The sequence below is a fragment of the Condylostylus longicornis genome, unplaced genomic scaffold (assembly GCF_029603195.1).
Source record: "Condylostylus longicornis isolate FDR11 unplaced genomic scaffold, ASM2960319v2 ptg000098l, whole genome shotgun sequence".
Classification (NCBI taxonomy): Eukaryota; Metazoa; Arthropoda; class Insecta; order Diptera; family Dolichopodidae; genus Condylostylus; species Condylostylus longicornis.
The window spans coordinates 2,382,381-2,406,061 of NW_026578066.1; the positions used below are offsets into that span (position 1 = coordinate 2,382,381).

The 23,681-nt window shown below is 19.4% G+C and overlaps 1 protein-coding gene across 1 annotated transcript; it reads left to right on the top strand.

The window, feature by feature from the left end:
- The first annotated feature begins 8,554 nt into the window (after positions 1 to 8,554).
- LOC129613920 (dual specificity protein phosphatase Mpk3) lies at positions 8,555 to 18,785 on the top strand. Its single transcript, XM_055528256.1, has 5 exons — positions 8,555 to 10,168; positions 15,824 to 15,971; positions 16,115 to 16,298; positions 16,391 to 16,526; positions 16,933 to 18,785. Exons 1-5 carry the CDS (start codon positions 9,403 to 9,405, stop codon positions 17,559 to 17,561), a joined length of 1,863 nt encoding a protein of 620 aa, XP_055384231.1. The 5' UTR covers positions 8,555 to 9,402; the 3' UTR covers positions 17,562 to 18,785.
- Positions 18,786 to 23,681: the final 4,896 nt, after the last annotated feature.

The following is a 23,681-nucleotide window of genomic DNA, read 5'->3' on the forward strand; positions in this document are numbered from 1 at the left end:
TATTTTTTAGGCATAAAAATTGTGTGGGATGCTTAAAAAAAAAGAGAAACACATAAAAAGTAAAAGGAAAATCTATATAGAAAATTTTTGTTCTACTTATTTTTTTTTTTGGTTTTTTGCATATTATAAGACATTCAGAATATTGTATTCAAATAAAAAACATTTATTTATTTTTTAACGAAAATTTTTTTTTTAGTTTTAAAAATTATAAATTTTAAATATAATATTTTTTGAAATGCTAAAAAAAAAGGCATACATACATACATATTATATAAAAATGGATAATTTAAATATATTTGTAAATTTGCATTAATGAAATAATATTATTAATATTAAATTTATGTAATATAAGAGAGTGAATTGTGTTTATAATATACGTGATTAATAATATTAATATAGTTTGTTTAAAACAACATGTTTTGAAAAAAAAAAAAAAAACAATTTATATATGTAATTATATACATAGTAATAACTGTTATAACTATGTAGCAATTTAGTTTTAAATTAAAAAAAAACTAAGCAAAATATATAATTTGTTGCATATAATATGCGTGCATATTATTGCATATTATATAAATTTATTACTTATATATAAATATAGTTAATTAAGCAATAAAAGTGGAAAAATTATTTAAAACTTTCTATATAAAGTATAAGTACTTTGTGTTTAAATAAATGTTTAAATAAAAATAAAAAAATATTAAAAATTAAAATAATATATGTTTAAAATTATAAATTATAATTAATTATTTAGATTTAAGGAATAATTATTTCTAATTTATTAAATTTTATTTAATTTTTAATTTATACTCAAAATGGTTTGTACAATTTTAAATTGTTTAATTCCCTGTATAATTTGAATTTAAATAATAGTATTTAATCACATTAATATAACAGTTTTAGTAGTTAATGTTATAAATTTCATTATTTATTGTATACTGAAAATTTACAATTCAACATTTATAGAATTTAATTTGAATTATTGAAGATTATTGAAAACTTTCATAATAACGTCATTCTATTGTTTCCTAATAATATAACACTTTTATTTGATTTGATTTAAATTAAGAAAAATATTACACTTTAGTCGAACAATAATAAATTATGTTTCGAGATAATTAAGTTTATAAAGATTATTATAAACTTAATTTAAAAAAACACAATATAGCTTTTCATATCGGAACGTTATAGCTTTTCAGTTTCGGAACTATGTTACTATATGATTAAATATAAAAGTAATTTTTAAGTTACAATTACTTTTATATTAATAATTTTGAACTTTATAAATATGGAATGTTAACTATATATTAATTACTGCAGTTTTGTCAAAATATATAGTTCAAATTACATATATGAAAAATTTCAAAAAATATTAAGAATTCCCAAAACTGACTGCGAGGCAAGCTTATAATCAAATAAACATATAACCCTAAAACCACGTACAAACTGATAATATATAATTTTATTTATCCCTAAAAATATGCAATATAAATCAATTTTTTAGCTCTTTTCGGTATAATTTGACTAATAATAAAATTTTTTATATTGTATAATTTAAAGTCCATTGATTAATTCAACATAATTTTATTAGATCTTATTCGATAAAACAAGCTTTTTATTGAAAAAAGAAATTATGTTGAAATTAGATATTCGGAAATGTGTACAATATAAACACCAAAATTACAACATATGAGTCTAGTAGTAAGAATTAGGAATACATCTAAAATAAAAAATTAGAGCTACATATACATATGTATATTTCAAGACGGTATAACGAACTATAAAAACTTCATTGGTTTTAAAATGCGTTATTTATAACATATTTATATTTATACAATAATAATATATAACAGTATATTTTATATAAATTCTCTATTAAATTTTGCAATATTTTATAATTTTTACAGGATTTTAAAAGGTAACCTATTTTAATTTATGTATAGGCAAAATATTTAAAACTTTTTTAATATAGGTATAAAAAATATTTCGATTAAAATGCAAAGGATGTTAAGGTTTAAATAAATTTTAACATAACTGTATAGGTATACATATTTATGTATACATATATACGTATACCTATGGATATATATATAATTCTTATACTTAAGCTAAATTTTAGAATTGTAATAGATTTTCAATGGATGGATTCATGTAAGTATTAAAAAAATAATAAAATAACAAGAAGGAATATCTACTTCTATGTTAAAAATATTAATGCACAATTTTATATGTAAATATACAGATATTTACATTATTTTTTTGCATTATGTAATTATGTACTTTTTATTTTAAAAAAATATAATTTTTTTAAATAAATTTTATTCAGTAGATTTTTTTTTTACTCACTTAATTATGATAATGAAAGTACATTTGATTATATACATACATACATATTATACTTATTTTATAATATTAGATTTAGTTATAATAATTTGAATGCATATTCTGACAAACACACATTCTACATAGCTATCTATATATCATTTGTATGTATGTATATCGATAATATGTAAATATAGTCATAAACGTGTCTGGAAATAACAAAAAAAAAAAAACTAAAAACAAATAAAATAAAACAAAAACAAGTAATAATCTCAAAAAAAAAAATTTAACCAGCAGAGCTCAAAAAAAAAAAAAAAAAAAAACAAAACAAAAAATACACATCAAAATTTATTGAATGAATTTTTTTTCCATCATCTTATACACACAATATTGTGTAGGAATTAAAAAAATATAAGAATGAAAAAATAAAAACAATGAAAAAAAAATAACAGTTTTACTATTTAAGTATGGGTGTATGTATCACGTATATGTATTATGTATAATGTATGTATGTATGTTTGTATATATAGATACCCCATTCTTGCTATACTTTAGCACATAATATTCAAATGTACACAATTTATGTACATACATATACATATGTATGTACAAATTTATACATTTTATCTTTATATTTATATATAAGTAATAAAATAATATATGATCAGTACAGCACACCTTTACTCCCAATTTTCCACAATATGCAACTTAGGCGGATAAATAACATATACTAACCCATATACATTCGAGTATATATATATATATACACACAATATACATAATATGTTTGTACAATATAAAAGTTACTATTTTATATTGAGAAAATTAAAAGAAAAATGTTTACAGATTTGCTCATTATTAACATAAGTATATCGTGATGTGTGTTCAATATATCGAAGTTATTAACTATACCCATATATATGTGCATATAAATATAATATAAAAGATTTTTCAAAATGGAAATAAATGTATGTATGTACGATATATAGGAACCACCAACACACTTTTCTGGTTTTTTCTTATTTTTATAGAAAAACAGTGAAAAATAAAATACGGTCATAAAATAAAAAAAAAAAAATTTCTGTTTCATGAACACTATTTCAAACATATGTATGTATGTATATACTTTAAATTTCATATAGCTCTTTCATATGTATATATAATATGTACATACATATGTATATAATTTTTATAAGTTTGTTTGAGTATTTTTATATTTTCGTTTTTTTTTAATGAATATCTATTAATGAATATTTTTATATTATATACTAAAGTATATACATATATATTTGCATACATACATACATCCAATATTTAAAAAAAAAGTTTTGTTTCTGTTTCCTCTTATATTTTTGTTTTTTGGTTTATTTATTTATTTTTATTGTTTTTTTTTTTTGTTTTCTGTGAATCACTAATTTAAGTAGGTATAATATGCCTATAAAAATAATGTTGTGTATTTTTTCAAAGTTAAAAAAAGAACAAAAAATTTATAGATTATACTTTATATTGTATTATAAATATGCGTATGGATGTGTTTGCATTTGATTTTATAAGCATATATGTAAACACTTAAATTGTATATACAATTTGTGTGTATAATTTTATTAATATATGTAAATATATAAATCTTATTATAAAAATGTGTGAGTCAATACAACAGTATAGAAATAAAATAAAAATATAATAATAACAAAATAAGAGAAAAGAAACAAAGGCAGCAGCAGCAGCAAGAACAACAACAAAAACAACATCAACAATAGCAACATTATTTTTATTTATATACATTATATACATATATGGATATTGTTTATATACATATTTGATACTAAACTTTTATATACTTTAAAAGTATACATACATAAAAATGAGAAAAATATACATAGTCTCATATCAACAGCAAAAGTAGCAAGAAGCACACAACAGCCACTCTAAAGAAAATAAAATTAAAATATTTATTAAAAAAAAAAGAAAAGAATAAGAAATATAAAAAAAAAATGAAAATTCAGACTCGTTGTCGTTGTCGTCCATCGAGTATGTAAGGTACTAATTCCTTCCCTTTTATTTCTTTTTTTTAATAATAGTTATTTAATATAAAATTCGCCTTGAATTTCTTATAATATTATAATTAAAATATTACATACACAGAAAAAAAAATATAAAAAATAAAATCTTAAATAATTTTAAATAAAAAAATTTATATTTAAAAAAAGTGTTTAAAATTTATTTTGAAAAAGAAAAATTGTTTTTGTGTACACAGAGAGAAAAAAAAAATGTTTTTTCTGAACAAAAATTTAAAATTAAAAGAAAAATTAAGAATATGAAAAAATAAGTGCTTGAATTAAATAAATTAATAAAAATTTGTAATTTTAAATGATTAATAATAAAGTTAAAGAAAAATAATTTTGTGAAAGTAAAAAAGAAAAAAATTTAATGCCCTCAAACAGTTTTCAATATTATTGTGTACCTACAGAAAATTTCTTATATGTATGTATGTACATAAGTATATTATATGTACATAAATAAATACGTACATTGGTACCCACATATTTTGTATGTAACAAAAAAAAAAAAAAAATAAATTAATGAAATTTTTCTTTTGAAATTTCAAAATTTGGAATTTTAACATGAATGTAAAATATCCATATAAGTACATACATATTATATATTGTATAACACATATTGTACATTACTGATATATTAAAAATGTGAAAATAATATAAAATCTCTAGCATTCTTATATGTGCATAAATATTTAAACATATTTTCATTTTTAATTTCTATAATTTTATTTATAACAAATAAATAATTTTAACATATATACATGGGTACATATGCACATGTATAACAGAATAGGAAAAAAAACAAAATTTAATTCAAAATTAATTTATATTAATAAAAATAAAATACATATTAATAATGTGCAATATATTTTTCTTTAAGAAAGTTATGAATTTTAATTGTTAAGAAATTTGAAAAATTGAAGAAATTTAAAAAAATATATATGGCTATATTGTAGCTATATAACATTAGCTACTTGCTACTTAGGATGTTACAATATACTATTGTATGTTTGTATACATACATAATATTTCTAATTATGCACATATAATATACCGCTATATATTATTGTATAATATTAATTTCATATTTGTTTGCATTGTGTTTATACGGATATATGGCAGTATTAATTTTTCAATTATGTATATAGAAATTTATAAATATGTATGTACTTCCATAAATAATAAAATAATAATAATATATATGTATGTATGCATATAAATGAATAATAAATATAAAATTTCTGCCTCTATATTAAAAAATGTGTGATGGTTCGTTCATTAACAAACAAAAATTTTCTTTTCAAAATTTTTTCTTTTTTTTTTTTGTATTTTTTTTTATTACATGCATATGTATTTGAAAATATAAAATGTATCTATCCATTTAGTACGAATTTCATTAGCGCGATAAAAAGAGTGAGAAAACGAGAAATATAAAAAGGAATAAAAATATTGTTATACACTTTTATTTGTTTACATATCACTGTGTGGGTGTATATTTTATACATATATTATTACAGTTTATTATATGGATTTATTTTTTTTAGTATATCTGATTAAAAATTACTTAAAAAAATTAACATTTTATTTAATTTATTTTGTTTTTTGAATCAAATTATTTAATATATATAAATGTATTTATTAACAAAATTATTATAAAAACTGTTATATATACAGGCATGAATATTACAAAGTTTATATATACAATTTAATAATTACATATTATAAATTTTATCGTACACAAGAAGAATATAAAAGTTAGTTTGCACCAAATTCTCAATACATATCCATATATGTATAATAGTTATATAAGTGTACGTTGTAAAAATATTGAAATATATGCGCGTATATATATACAGAAAAATTATATGTGTTAAATATTTGTAATGTGTGGGATTATTATATTATACACATATATCAATTAAGCGTGTAGTATATATGGAAATGAGTGTGTGTGAATATTTTCATTGTGTTTTATTTGTATGAAATATGTGTAGGATACATTCATTCGTAAAGTCGTAAATGTGCATTGATAAAACGGCAAGTTTTATTTTTTCTTGTATTTTTTATAAAATGCAAGCTAATAAGCACAATTTAATATATATTAAAAAAATAAATTAATTATTAAATGATATGAAAATAAAATTGTTTTTTTTTTTGTATATCTACTATTAATTTAGTCTAAGAGACTAAAAATATTAAAAAACTTTTTAATAAAAAAAATTTGTTTTGTTATACAGTTTTTTATATACATGTAATTTTTGTATAACAATAATATAAAATGTCGTTCACATATTTTTATACATTCAAATACAAGTATGCACAGATAAAATTAAGGTATGGAAGCACCAAAATGAAAAAAATTGTGTGGGAAAACAAAAAGAATATACATATATAAAAAAAAAATTTTGTAAGAATAAAAATGAAAGAGAAAGGTATATAAGGCAGAAAGAAAGAGAGAAAAGAAAATAAAATCAGTGCGAATTTATGAATGTTTTTTTTTTTGATTTGTTATTTTTGCTCTTATTTTTGTTTTTCATTTTATTGTTTGTTATATTTGTTTGTATAACAGATTGATATTTTTGTGAATTAATATTTTCTGCACAATATGTAAAAGAGAAAAGAAAAAATAATATAATAAATTAAAGATAATATATTAATAAACTCATATTTATTATGTATGTAGTGATGTTTGTGATTTTGTATGATTGAGTATATAGGTTCGTATGTTTAAATTATACACACTCAAATATACATGGATATATCTACATTATAAATTTATTATATCTATTAGTATATGGTATAATTTAAAGTATAACAATTTTAATTTTTCATATATTTTCATACATATTATAATTTTTTTATATACATATATTTAAATGCAATATGTGCGTATGTACATTTTTTTTTAACAAATTACATATTATTAAATTATTATCACAGTTATTAATATATATTATATTAAAATCACACTTAATACGTACATAATGTATATATTATGTATGTACATACATTAAGATGTTGATATTTTTGAGAAGAAAGCATGCAATGCACATTTATATTATGTACTCGTATATACATATAACAAAAATAATATTTTATATATGTATACATATGTATGTATGAATACATAATATAAAGAAAAAATTAACTAAATTTTCTGATGAAATATTTTTCATCAAAGAAAAATAAGTAATCATTTTTCTTGTATTGCTGTTATTTTTTATGATTCCTTTGAAAGTAATTTTTTGCTTTCTTTTTTTCAATTTCTTAAAGGAAGTAATATGTATAATTATGTTTGGTTGGCTATTTACTAATATGTATACTATAGTTGTGCGTACATACATATAAGAATAATTATGTACACCATAAAATAACGAAACAATATGTAATTTATGAAAGAAAAGAAATTTACATAATATATACATGTACAAATTACATATTTGGACATACATTATGTATTTTTTCTCTTAAATTTAAACTTCAAGATACATTCTAATATATATATATTACTTATCTATGTAGTTATTCATAAATTTTTTTTACATTAATTAATTTTTCAGAATACAAAGTAATATTATAAATATGCACAACATAGATAATCACATAATAATTATAAATATCAACATAAAACAACATACAATTTCACCTGGTGGAGAATTTTTCAATAAAATTAAAAAATTTTCATCAAATAAAAAGAAAATAATGCAAGTGGAAAAAAATTTATTATAATACTTACTACATATTATACAGTAACTATAATAAAAGGATAACTAGAGTTTAAAAACAAAATATAAAAAAAAAAACTTTTTACATTTTAAATTACTTACATATATAAAATATTAAAATTATAAATAATAAATAAAAAGGGGAAATATTTTATAATATAAAAACTTTAATACAAAAATTAATAAAATATAAAGATAGTGAATTAAAATAACAAAAATAAATCAAGCAAGAAAATAATTTGTGTTTTTATAAATTCATAAAACAATGAAATTAAAATAATAAAAAAAAATTAATAATAAATATATACTTAAATACATAAAAATACCTACCTACATACACAAAGAAAATATTAATAAAATTTAATTTCATTATTAAACTTAAATGTTTCTTTTTTTTAAATAAAAACAATTAAACAATTTTAATGTTAATTGTGAAGAAAAAAATTGTATTTTGAGTAATAAAATTTGATTATAATTTTGACTTAAGTAAAAAACGAAAAATCATTGTTTTTTTATACATTTATTATTTTTTGTTTTGTTATTTAATATTTTTTTTTTTTGGTTAATTAAATGTTATAACAATAGAAGAAAACAAAAAAAAAATCTATATTAAAAGCAGAGGAAGCACTTAGAAACAGTGAAATCTTTTTTTTTTATTTTTCGGGAAACATTTTTTTTCATTTCTAGTAAATAAACAAAATTTAAAAATCGAAAAGAAAAAAATTATGTATAAGTAAACCAAATTAAAAAAAAGAAAGAGAAACAGCCATAATTATAAATTTTGTGTTCTTGTTTTATTATAAATATTCAAATGTATTCATAAGCATATAAACATATACATACTCGTATAATGTAATATATACCTAATTAAAATTTGGTATCTATACATTTGGTATAATTATAAAAGTACCTCTCCAATACCTACCTACAATATATTAATTAATATACTTATAATAAATTAGTTTAGAAAAAAAAAAATAAAAATTATTTTTCAATAATGAAACAACAACAAGTCAAATAAATATTCAATTATATAAAATAATAGAACGTTTAAAATAACGGTACAGTAAAGATCATAATTTAAAATTGAAAAGAAGGATAAGAAAAATAACATAAAAAAAAAACAAATTTTCACAATTTTATAAAAAGAAAAGAACAAAAATTAATTTCATATTTTATAATAAGTGCATAAATAAATTTTATTTTAGTGCTTTTTTTTTTTATTTACAATATAACTATAAAATATACAAATTTAATTAAAAAAATTAAAAAAAAAAAAAAAAATTAAAAACAAAATGCCTGAATCCGATTTTGATATGATTACAAAAGATAATTTACAAATGGAATTACGTTCGGGTTGTAAAAATTTAATAATATTAGATTGTCGTAGCTCAAATGAATATATGGAATGTCATATTAGATCTGCTGTTAATTTTTCAATACCAACAATAATGTTAAGACGTTTATCAGCTGGTAAAATTGATTTATTATCAACAATTAAATCAAAAGAATTAAAAGAACGTTTTGAATTAAATTATAAATTAGCATTATTTGTATTATATAATGATAATTGTTATAAAATTAATAATAATAAAAATAATATAATACATCAACAACAACAACAAAATAATAACAGCAGTATTAATAATATTAGTAATAATAGTTGTAGTAATAATGATACATCATTATCATCATCATCATCATTATTATTAGATAGTCAAAATATATTAGGTATAACAACAGATACATTATTATTACCATCATCTACATCATCATCATCATCATCAACATTAAGAAATCAAATCGAAGAAAATATTACTGATAATAATGATAGTAATGATCAAAATAGTTGCATTAATAATAGTATTGGTGATAATAATATTATTGGAGGACAACAACAAAATATAATATTATCATCATCGTCATCATCATCAGTAATAGGATCAGGAGTTGGAGGAGGAGGAGGAGGAGGAGGAATTACATCAACAACAACACAAAGTACAATTAATGTTTTACATAAAAGATTAAAACAAGATGGTTGTAAAGTTGTCTGTCTTGAAGGTATATACATATATATTTAATACATACTTTTTTTCTAATATTGTATTTTATATTTTAAAAAAATAATATTGAATATTTTTATAATGAATTACTTGTAGTTTATACATACATATATGTATATTTACCTACACACATAAATTCATTCACAATAATTATAGATATAGTATACCCATTTATTTATGTATGTATAAAAATATATTTCATAAAACACAATTTTATTTCTAAAAAAAAAAAAAAAAATCATCAAATAAAAATGAACTATGAATATTGAACAAGAGATTTCCGAAGCACAAGTAAAAAAAAAAGAGAAATAGCAACATGAAAGGAAACGTTTTTTAATTTTTATTATAACTTTTTTTTTTCTGTGTGTTTCGCCTCGTATGATTTTTTTTTTTATAATAAAACAAAATTTTAACCGGAAGTGTGTATAATAAGAATAACAAACAAAACAGTAGGGAAAAAAAGCGATTTTTTTTAGTGCATTTCCTGTGTATTTTATGAATATGTTCACAATAATATTTATATACATATATATATACATATATGTACATCGCACCATTAAAAATACGCTAAATGAAAAAAAAATATTTATATACACACATACACATGTAGGGGGGAAAAAAGTAAAAAGGCGAAAAAATTCTAAGCGGAAAATTTATTTATTCAACGCGATTTTTTTTTTTTAGCTTTGAAACTTTTATTTTTTCTCTCTATTTACATATTTTTTTCTTCTTCTTTCCATTTTTCACTTTATTGTAAATAGCACACATGCTGAACGCATTCTATATTACTTATATTTGAAATTCATAAAAGTTTAAAACTATTTTCTATTGATCAATCGGAACGTCTGTCAAAGTCAAATAAAAAGAAAAAAATAAAATAAACCGTTTTGTTTTAAGAATAATTTTCGCATAGTAATGAAATTGTATAACTTAATTATTTAAGTATATATGCATAATATACTTGCATACGGTTATACAATTTGTATACTAATAATAGTAAAGGAAATTGAATAAAGCTTAAATAGGATGCTTAATTAAAATAGTCTAATTGCAAAGCTTTCCTTTTAAAGAATCTTACAATTAGGTTCGTTTTTTTTTTATTTGTTTTCAATTTCCTTAAGAAAAATTTTAATTTGGTTTACTATAACGATACGTAATCTACTATATTTATAAGTACGTATACTAAAAACTCATGTAGATGCTTATTCATTTTTCTGGGTGTAGATATACATACATATATTATGTTTAAATGTGTAGTTAATTATTAAATACTTACTGAATCATTATAAAAATTATAATAAGTATTTAATTATTATTCACTTTAAATTTATTATACTTATACAAATTTAATTTTATTAATTTTATATTTACGTTTATGATCTAATTTTATTGTTGAAATTGTGAATGAATAATAATTTAATTTAATTCGCAATAGTAATGTACTTAAATAAAATTTAAATTTACATACTTATATGTACACATATGTATGAATGTATGTATGCATGTATATTTTACTTTATTGCACTATAAATTGGTACTTATTATTCTAGTACTAATCGGTACTAATCATATTTCTGAATGTATGACGTAATAATTAAATTAAAAAATTTTAATAGTTTTTAATAAATGCTCATTAAGTTTTTTTAATAATTATAAATAATGTTTATTTTAACGGCATTTCCGCATAATTTTTATTATACTAAAATACGTGATCATTTATTTTATATTAATTATGGCTTAGAAATATTTTCAAATTGGTAATTTATAGATGAGTATACACATCATAAGTAATAATTGTATAAAACTGCTTCAGAAATTGTAATTGTACTTATAATTTATTAACAATTGTAGTATTCACTACAGTGATGTCGTAAGATGTATACATTTTCTTATAAGAAAATATGTCTGTTTGTCTATCTATACCATAAATAATTTAAAAATTCATTGAGATATCAAGCTGAATATCGTTGATAATTTTATGATTTTAAACTTAATTAAATATTATTCAATTTCAAAAATGCAATTATGTTAAAATATATTCATTGACACAATAAATGTGGAGAATATGAGTTTTACTCAATCAAATTTAGTGATAAAGTACTTAAGAATCGAAAAAAATTTTACTTGCGATTGTAAGTAATAATAAAAATTTCTTATGGTTATATTTAATCGGAAAATCCCAATTTTCATTAAATTCAATTAATATTTTATACATAGTATATTTAACTAATTATACAAAACTATATTTAGCTAGGTAATGAATATTTAATCTATAAAAAGAATAACTTGACTTTGATAAGAATTTCCTCGATAAGAATAAGAACAAATCCATTAAAAAATAAGTAACAGCAAGCTCTTTTATAAGATATATTGATAAAAAATTGTATTCTGTAACCATTAATGGTAATAAAATTTATATAAATTTGCAATTAATATTATAAGCAGGCAGAATTATCTTTCATGGAATTTTTTGACAGAATGAATTTGATTTGTGTTCTTAATTAGAGTATCTATTAATAACGGTTAAAAATTTCTCTCATTATTTGATTGTAATTTACAAAAGTCATATTTTACTCTAAATTGAATCTAAAAGATATTGTATGTTAATTTACGTACATATTTATGTGAAATTGTTTACGTTGTATTTTTTCATATGTCAATACAAGAACCTGTTAATTCCTTCCTATACTTAATTATAAAATAATTAAGTACTTTATTTTTATATTTTTCTGTGGATTTATTACAAAATATAGAAAGCAATAAATGCCTTTAACAGTAGTTTTCAATGTGAATTGGAAAACACACAAAAAAGTAATTTAGGCAACCAGAATTACGAAAAAATATTTTTATTATATGAATGATTTTTTTTTGTTTTTTTTTTTTACCGTCTATTGAATGAACCTTTTTTTTTCAATGAATTAAAAATATTATTTTTTTCATTCTTTTTCATTCATATTCTTCTTGTTTTTTTCTTCTTGTCTCTGTTTTAAGTCAATGCACATTTACTATGAGAATAGATAAAAAGTTGAAACATTTCTGTATATTGTGTAGTGTATACAGATAAAAGAAACTTAAATATACATATACAAGTAACTATAATTTTTTGAGTTATTGAATAATTGAAATTAGAAAATAAGATCAACAACCTTGGGGTCTTGTTTTTTCTTTATCTATTTTTTGCGTTTTTGAGTTCATTACAATTTACTTTTACTTTAACAGAACTCTCTTTAGTATATAATATATAATAATAAATTCCGTTACGTCTACGATAATTGCCAAATGCAAGCAATCTAATTATAATTACTTATTCATGATTAATCAGTATATAAATAAATTAATGCCAAATTTTAGTTTACAAAAGTATATAATTTTAATTAACTTCAGCTTTTTAATATAACATACATATAAATTTTGTGTAATCACTAATCATTTATGAAATACTTAACAAACGGTTTTACATAAATAAGAACTGTCAATGTCATAACACGCTATATTTTAGTAATACTAACATTGACACCACAAGAAAAACGCTTCACATGAGCTATTGTGAATTAATTACTTATTTCGGGTATATTTCAAATTGCATACTTAACTGAGGCTGAATTATTTTTGACAAATGCACAATTTATGATTAACTTACGACAGACTACCATTTGTGATTAGACTTACGACAATATAAATTTCATAAATTGACATTTTTTAAATATTATCTTTTATTAAAACATATTTAATTTTTTGTATAATTTGAAAATTCTATATGTATAATTTACATATGTTCATAACGTGTAAGTATATGCTTATACATATTTAATTAAAAACATTTTATACAAAATATATAAGTAAGTAAAAATATTTTATTTAAAATTCAATATATAGAGGAGCTAGTTACATATTTGCTACTTATTTATTATTAATGATTTAATAATAAAATATATACATAGTCCAATATAAAATAGTACATAATATAATATATATATACATAATTATTTAGATACTTACAAAATAACATTATTCCCGTTTTCGATTTTGATCAATTAAAATTTGTATAATTATGGTAAATTAAAAATATTATAAAAATTTCAAAAATTTTATAAATTTCTTTTAAACTATCATATACTATGCATTTTTATCTTAATATACTTACACATATTATATTTTATTTCCTTTATATAAGTAAAAGTATCGCATCATCATTTTAGATTTTCTTAAGTTCCTTTAAATATACATATATGTACATACTTATAACAATATTCATTCAAGAGTTACTCATTTGCATTGTCTTTTCCGGTTACAATTAATTTAAAAATATTTATGACTCATTAAATTTATTTATTTTTTCCTTTTCATTATATACATATATATATATACATATGTATATATACACATATATGTACATACATATAAGAGCGAAATGTAATATATTTAATACGTTATATAATAATATACTTATATACATACATAGTTAAAGATAATGAGTATATTTTGTATAATTTGATTTAATTGTCAATTACGTTTATTATTACGTTATTGTGCAACAATTGAATATTTAAGTGGCAATATAGTCTGCAATTTGCACTATTTTATTATCTATATCATGTTTTATGTGAAAATGTATGTAAATATATAATTTATATTATATTTAAGTAGTACATATATATATATATTTTGGCATACAAGTGAATAAACAGGCATTCTCATCTTAATATTTTTTCTATGACATATTAACGGTGACCTAATCATTAGAGTTCTATGACGAATCTTGTATATATATGTTTTCTGATAATCAATAAATTTTATACACTTATAAGACTAGAAAGTAACAACATGTTACTTAATTATTAATTTATTATTATAGATGTTTTTTATATAATTCAGAAGAGTATACTTTTAACTTTTTAAGATATTTATGTGTTGTATATTTATCGTATATTATTGAAGACTATTGAAACTTACCTCAGAATTCAATTATGTATCTATATACGAGTATATATAAAATAAAGTGCGTAAATTTTACGGCAGCAAAGATTAGTAATCAAAACTAAAATCATTAAATCATGAAACCTTTGAAAAATGTATTTTTTTTTACTTACGTATGTAAATATGCAAATGAGATCGCAAATACCTACACATATTTGTACAATAAATTCATTTTTTTCCATTTTGGCGATATTTAGATATGCGATGTGTTATTTTTCTTTTCTTTTTTCGTCTTATCTTATTAATTTTCCTTAGAAAAAATGAATTTTGTGTAGGCGATTTTCAGGGAAAAATTAACTAAGGGGTCAGATACAAAAAAAAAACCTTTTATGAAATTTTTTTTGGAAATTAATTGTTTTTTTTTTTTTCTTAAATTTTTAAAACGTGTAACTTTCATACTCTTTATAAAACTAAAAAAAAAAATTTTGAGTTTATTTCTTTGAAAAATAATTATTATTTTAGCAGATAAGTGGGATGATAATAAAAAAGTACCCATTGCATTCCGTATTGATTTTTTATATTTCAATAAATGCATAGGTAGTTAAAAATATCAACGGTTTTAAAAAATTTCATTCTAAAACTCGTACACTTTCTATATTTTTAATGTTTTTTAAATATTTTAAATAAATTTTCTTATTTGATTTAATAATATTTTTCTTCTGTCTTGTTTTTCTAGACGGTTTTACAAATTTTCGGAATGCATTTCCAGAATGGTGTGAAGATGATGGCTTTCAAATTCAGGATAGAAATGAATCTAGTCTTACTCCGTGTATCATTGGTGCAATTGATGGTCAAGCACAAACTGAACAACTAATGGGATTAAGGTAGTTTTTCTTTAAAAATAAATTACCTTTCTTTTAAGTTTTAATTTTAAAATTCGAATGATTTACTTACATTTTAATAATAAAAAATATTTCTAAAAAATATTTTTAAATTATTCTTTAATAATTTTATTTATTATTTTTAGATCTCTTCGTATTTCTACCCCACATTCCGATTCAGCATGTAGTAGTTCAGCTGAATCATCTGATTGTGAAAGTACAACGTATCCGAATTTCAATGACGAACCAGTTGAAATTGTTTCAGGACTATTTCTTGGGAATGCTTCGCATAGTAGTGATTCGGATGCATTAAAAAAATATAATATTAAGGTAAATAAAATAATTTTTTTTTCAGTTGTTTTATATTTAAAATAATAAAAAAAAATTAAAATAAATTTTATATTTATAAAATTTTTTTTTAGTATGTTCTAAACGTTACCCCAGATCTTCCAAATGTTTTTGAAGCTTCCGGTGGAATTAAATATTTACAAATTCCAATAACTGATCATTATTCACAAGATTTAGCTGTACATTTCCCCGTTGCCATACAATTTATAGGTAAATTTTATAGATCTTTTAAAAGGAAAATATATTTAGTAATTAAAAACACAGGAAAGAATGCTGTTTGCATTGTTAAGGCAATGTTTATCTATAATCTATGTATGTATAATTATACATTTTGTAATTTCACTAAAATGTGTACGTATATACATATATTGTTCTTTGTAAACAGTAACTTTGTTTTTATAAAATTTATTTAAAATTTTTCATTCCTTGAAATTTTCTAAGAAAGGAAATTTTTAGAATTCGTTGCTTTTATAGTTTACTGTATAAATTTTTTCCTTTATAAAACATTTTTACTTATTTCACCTTAAAATATTTTCGAAAATAAAATTTTTTATGGTAATTACTGATTATTTAGAATGAATATTTATTTCAATTTGCTTGTTTTTTTTTCTTGTAGATGAAGCACAAGCAAAAGATTCTGCGGTGCTAGTTCACTGTCTTGCAGGTGTATCACGTTCTGTAACAATAACGTTAGCATATTTAATGAGTACAAGAAATTTAACTTTAAATCAAGCATTTAATTTAGTTCGGGATCGTAAACCAGATGTATCACCGAATTTTCATTTTATGGAGCAATTACATTCATTTGAAAGGCAATTACAATTACGTAGTGATATTGAAAATAATGAAAATACAAGTGAATCAATTCATCATCATTATCATCATCATCATCGCCATCATATAATACCATCAACATCAAGGGATACTGGTATTATGTTAACCGAAGAAGAAGAAGAAGACTGTCGCACTACATTTGGTGGAAATAACGAAAAAATTTCCAAAAATTATTTATGCACATGTATAACAACAACATCAGCATCATCATCATCATCACCTTCGTCATCATCACATTTATCATCGTCTACAATTAATAATTGTAAATGTAATTTGAATACAACGGCAACTACAAATTTTTTAGCAAGTACTAATGTTATGGCATCAAAATTAAAAGCAACCGGTGTTTCACCCGATTCCGGTATTGAATTTGATCGATGGGCCCCATCATCGGATGGTGGCTTAAAATGAGATCAACTTGTAGGAAAAAGCTTTATTTTACCGCCCATCTGTGATTTAACAGATGAAGAACCAAAAATTGAACAGAAACAATTAACAAAACAAAAGCAGTAAAATAAAAGATTTTTTCCTACATGTTCAGAAAATAACTATATATATAAAAAAAAACCTATATTAAATTAAAAAAAGGACATAATATATATATATATATATATTTTAAATCAGTAAAGAGAAAAATATATGTATGGATATGTATGTATGAATGTATAATTTCATGCATATACTTATAAGAATAAAAAAATTTATATAGGATGAAGAATGAAAAATACAAAAAAAAAAACAAACTGTGGCAATTTTTTTTAAATAAATAATGTATTTGCAAATTAGGATTATATATTTTTAAATGGCAATTTATATAAAGATTTAAAAAGAAAAATCTATTCAGTTTTTTTATTAAATAATAAAATTCCAGTCACTAATATTTGTATATACATCCCCATATATAGGAAAAATCTTTTTAAACAGAGTGAAGTTCAATTAATTACTATATATACTTAGGTAATGGTTGCAAATGTGTGATACATTCATAACATAATTGCTAAAATTTTATTTTTTGTTTTAAAAAGATTAATTGGTAGATATAATAAGACTCATATGGCCAAACTTTTAGAAATATAAAATCTAAAAGTTCTAACTTAAACTTGAAATCTTTTTTTCAATTATATATTTAATATTTTTATTTAAAAATTCAAATACTAATGAAAAGTACTTCTTCCAAATGACTAGAATAAATGTTGAAAAATTTATTTTCTTTATATTCTTTTGGAAACAATAAATTTCGATCTTGTTAACAGTATGAAATAAAAAAATTCTGAAGAAACAAATTGTTTATTGTATCATACATTTGTAAGGTTATTTTTTAATCAAATGTAGTAAATTTAAAATTACAAGATCGCCACATTTATAATTGTACACTACACAAAAATTTTAATTATAAAGAACTGATTTATCTTGAGCCGGGTTTTAAGCTGAATTTTAATTAACGAAAAATGTTCTTTTTTTGGAAAAAAAAAATAATGTTATTTATGTTTATTATAATATAAAAAAAATAGTTAAATAAAATCATATTTTAAATGAGGTTAAGAACCGAAGCCATTTTTTTTAGTCTCTTAAAAATAAATTTAAAACAAAATATTTCAAATAAATTTAATATAAGAATATAAGTAAATGATATTGAAACAAATCTAAATGAATAAACGCTATTGAATCAAATCTAAAAATATTTGAATAATTTAAATTAACAATTTAAATTTATAAAATTAATTGATTCATTAAATAAAAAATTAATAAGAAAATACCTAATAAATAGTAAAATAATATAAAAAATTATATTCAAATAAAATATTAAATAATATTAAAATTAAATATCAAATACATAAATACAAATTATTAAATTAATTAGTAAAAATAAACGAAATAAAAAAATAAATGAAGCTATCATTCCCTAATGATGACATTCCCTCCGTATTTTTTTCTTTTATTGGAAATATAAACAATATTATAATTAAAAATTAAATAATTTATATAAAGAAATTATTAAAAATACAAAAAAAAAACAAAACTTTTTACTAAAATTTGCTTAAATTTTTAAAGCATAATTTACAAAAGAAAAAAAATAACTAAATAAATATATAAATGTAACGTATTATTATATTACCGAATTAAAAATATTTAAAGTGTATGTTGGAAACCAACAAAATATTAAAAAGAAAAAAACAAAAAGAAGAAAACTGAAATAAAAAACACTTTCATTTTTATTTTCATAAATTTAAAGATAATTAAAAACTAAAAAAGGAAAAAAACCAAGACTCTACAAACTATTTTAAAATTATAATATTAATAAAAAAAAATTAATGTAAGCTTATTATAAAATTATTCAAAATATTTGATTTAAAAAAAAAACAAAAAAGAAGTTAGAAAAAAAAAATATGTATTTTAAAATTAAATAAGACCCCTTTTAAAAAGTGTTTTTACTGCCCCAAAAAATTTTATAAACGTATTAAATGAAGTGCCAAATTGCTATCTTATATTGCTAAATTGAATTTAATTCATTGTTATATTCACCAAAATTAAATATAAATTAATTTCTTCTTCAATTATTAAATGTCGTCTTTTAATACATTTAAAATAATTAATTAATAAATATGAAAATCAATTGTAAACATTATTTAATATTCGTCATATCTAAATATTATATAAAAATAATATAAGCAACTATTGTTAATTATAATTGATTATCCAGGCCAATCATTATGAAGATCTCATCATTTTTATGTGACCAATTTTGTTCTCTATGTCGCAACTCTAAAAACAATAAAATTCATTTGACTTTTATTTAATAAAGGCAATTGTTTTAGTTTTTTTTTTTTACATTAGCAAAAAACAAGATCTTATGTAAAATATTCAATAAATAATTTTTTATGTTTTCTAAATATAACTCATGTTTTCCCAGAAAAAGATAGAAAAAATAATAAATGCATTTGCAATATTAGGAAATAACTTGGTTATTTTGTAAAAATTACACATTTTCTTAAGTTGGCCTGAATAAATTTGTTTTCCCCAATTAAGAATATTAACAAATCTTCCATTTTGAATAAATTTTTCAAATACATTATTTAAATATATGGATATAAAATTTTATAAAAATCGTTTAAAATCGTTTTAGATAATATATTATTTAATTAAATGAAAAAAAGAAGAATAATTTTATATGAAATGCTAATTTAATACTTATTGCAATATTCTTTTATGTCTTAAAAAATATTTTATGTATATAAAATGTGTTTAAAATATAGATTTTTAACAATTTTAAATTACCTCCCTAGTTTTAAATATGTTTTTATTTTTTTTTTGAAAATTTATGTAAATATTTTAACAATAATATGTACATATTTATTTTTGAAATAAAATTTTATTATAAATTTTAATATTTTTAAACAGGAAAAATTTTAGTGTGAATAAAAATTGGAAAAAAAATATCAATATTATTTGTTATACATAAATATAAAATTAATTTAATAAATTAAAAAATATATTAAATGTACATTATAAAACTAACACGATGACATTTCTATTATATTGTATTTGGCACTTATATGATATTATAATAACATGTTTTTTTTTTTATATAAAGTATAAAATTGTTATTGAGAATTCAAAAAAAAAAAATGTTAATACTAAATTTATGGTGAATCTTATGGAATAATTAATATTCATGATAAACTATTATGTCATTATGTTAAATTTCAAAAATTGAATTTTAATATTGGCCTTCAAAATACAAAAAAAAAAGTATCAGATAAATGGCTAATATTTTAAATATAATTTTCAAATTCTTCATATACATATTTATTGTAACATAATGAGTATTGAAATTATACAATTTCTTTCTATTAAAAAAAAAGTATATGATTGAAAAAAACAAAAGATATTGTATTTTATATGTAGACCTAATCTACATAATTGATTAAATTCAATTTATATAAGAACACGTCCCCTAATCAGGTTGTAATGATATGATAAAAAAAAAAAACAAAAAAATTAATATTAAATAAATTTTGAAGACTTATATAAAATTGTTAGTTATTAAAATCTCTAAGTTCCAAAACTCTTCTACTTTATAGCAATTTTTATTGCTTAACTATTTTATTTCATAATATTTAAATTTTTTCAAATAATTTTATTATTTGAATATGCTTTTCGCTAATCATTAAAATTCATATAATTTTTTTTATTTGAAAGAACATTGCTTGTTTAATTTTAAAGGATTTCCTTAATATTTCATTATTCTTTATTTGTTTATATCTTTATCTTTTTAATTAATTAACTATAATATAAATATTTGATGCCTAATTAACGTTTCTAATTAATTGAATTTTAATATTAAAAATAAGACTGTTGATTTATTGAAATTTTTTTTGTTATTATTAAAATTAAATTTTGTTACACTTAATAAATTTTTTTTTTTTTTTTTTGGAATTAGATGTCATGCTGTGAATTGAAAATAACTAAAACAAAATATTAAAATTTAACGACATAAAAATATTTTGGTTTGTAGAGTTGACAAAAAAAAAAAAAGAAATTTAAATTTAAAGTAAAAAATAATTGGAATATAAATTTTAAAACTAAAAGAAACTAAAAGAAATTAACAAATAAATTTCATAAAAATAAACAAAACAATTTTTAAAACACAAAAAAAAAAACAAACAAAACATAAGAAGCGGAAGCAAATAAAAATTGTAGTTAGTTTTATAGAAAATTTTAATATCGTTTAAGATACAAAAAAAAAGCAAAATAAAAAAAAGCAAATTAATTAAAAAAAAAGGTTATATTTGTTAAATAATGTTTAAATTTTTCGAAAGTTAAAAATATTTGATATATATCTATATTATATATATATGTATGTACATATATGTATACATTATGTATAATTATATAAAATATAAATATATATATATATATATATATATATATATGTACACTTATAATATGTATGTACATTGATGTTCTGTATTTACAATTATAATGCCTGTTAAATAATAAAAAAAAAGTATTTGTTTTTAATTTTTGGTTTATATTTATTTTCCTTTTTCAAGCTTTATTAAATATACCATATGTAAAACAAAAACAAAAAAAAAAAAAATTACAAAATATTAAAAACTCATTTTAAAAAACAAAATTAAAAAATAAAATTAAGGTAATATTGTGGAAGTAAAAATTTTATTAACCACTTAAAAATATTAAACAAAAATTTTTGTACATATTATAAAAAACTGTTCAAATTGAAAAAGAAAAAAAAGGATATTTTATATCCTGTCCTATATTTTAAATAAAAACTGTGCTATGTTTAACATACGTCTATAGTAGAGACGAGGATATTGTAGACGGCAACATGGTGTTAACCCGATTGTGGTAAAATTATGCTTTAGTCTGATATAGTAAATGATTGCTTTAATATGATTTTTTTGTTTTTTTTTTTTTAATTTAAGCAGCTTGAGTGGCAAAAATTAACTTTTCAATTTATTTGCTATTTCGACCTACATATTTAGTTATTTTAGATTTCAAAATTTTATTTAAAAATGTTTTTTTTTATAAAAGCAATTCTTTTTTCTGCCAGAAGAATCAAAAAAGGATTCTGCTTATTATAAGTGGAATTAAATAACATTTATAAAATTTTTTTATGTAATGTTTTAATGAAAGTTAATTACTTAATAATGAAAAATTTAAATTTACAACAAATTTGCATATCTAGTAGCTCTCTGACTTTAAATAAAATAAGTACCCGGAAGTTATTGCGCTTGCTATAACATAATTATTATAAAACATATACATAAGTATGTATATATGAACGTACTACACTTTATATAACAATTTATACTCAATCGAAATATATTGACTTTGAATAACGATCAGTAGTAGCAGCAAATTTCAAAATAAAAATTTATGTACTTGGATTATTGTATGTATATTGTAAAATTTTATTATTATATGTAATAGAAAATTTATTTTACAATTAACAAATAAAATATTTTGATTAAGTCCAAATTAACTTCCATAACAGAGCTTTAGATTTAAAAATATTGTTCGATAATATTGTTTTCCTTACTATATTATTTAATCTATATTTAAATTAATTAAAGTTACCATAATTTAATCATTAAGTAAATCTTCCACTAGCAAAATACATAATTTTTTTTTACACTTTGAATATAAAAAAAGTACCAAAACTTAGTTTTTAAAATAGTTTTTTAAAAACCTTATGATTGTTTGTACTCATTTCTGCCATTAGTAACTATGAACTTTTGCTTCGTTCTATTACTAATGCGCATATGTTTAAAAAAATATAATGTATAGTTTTTCAAAGAAGTGATTTGCATTTATTAACATTTATTCTTTTTTATTTGTAGGTTGTCTTATAAGAAAGGGGTTAAGGTATTTATATATATATAAATATTTTATACTAATGAGCCAAATGTAACTGGTATGATATCCTCATCTTTATCTCTTGTAATTTGGACTTGTATTTAGTGATTAGGTTTTCTGCTTCTTTTTTTTTTTTTGCATTAAATTCTG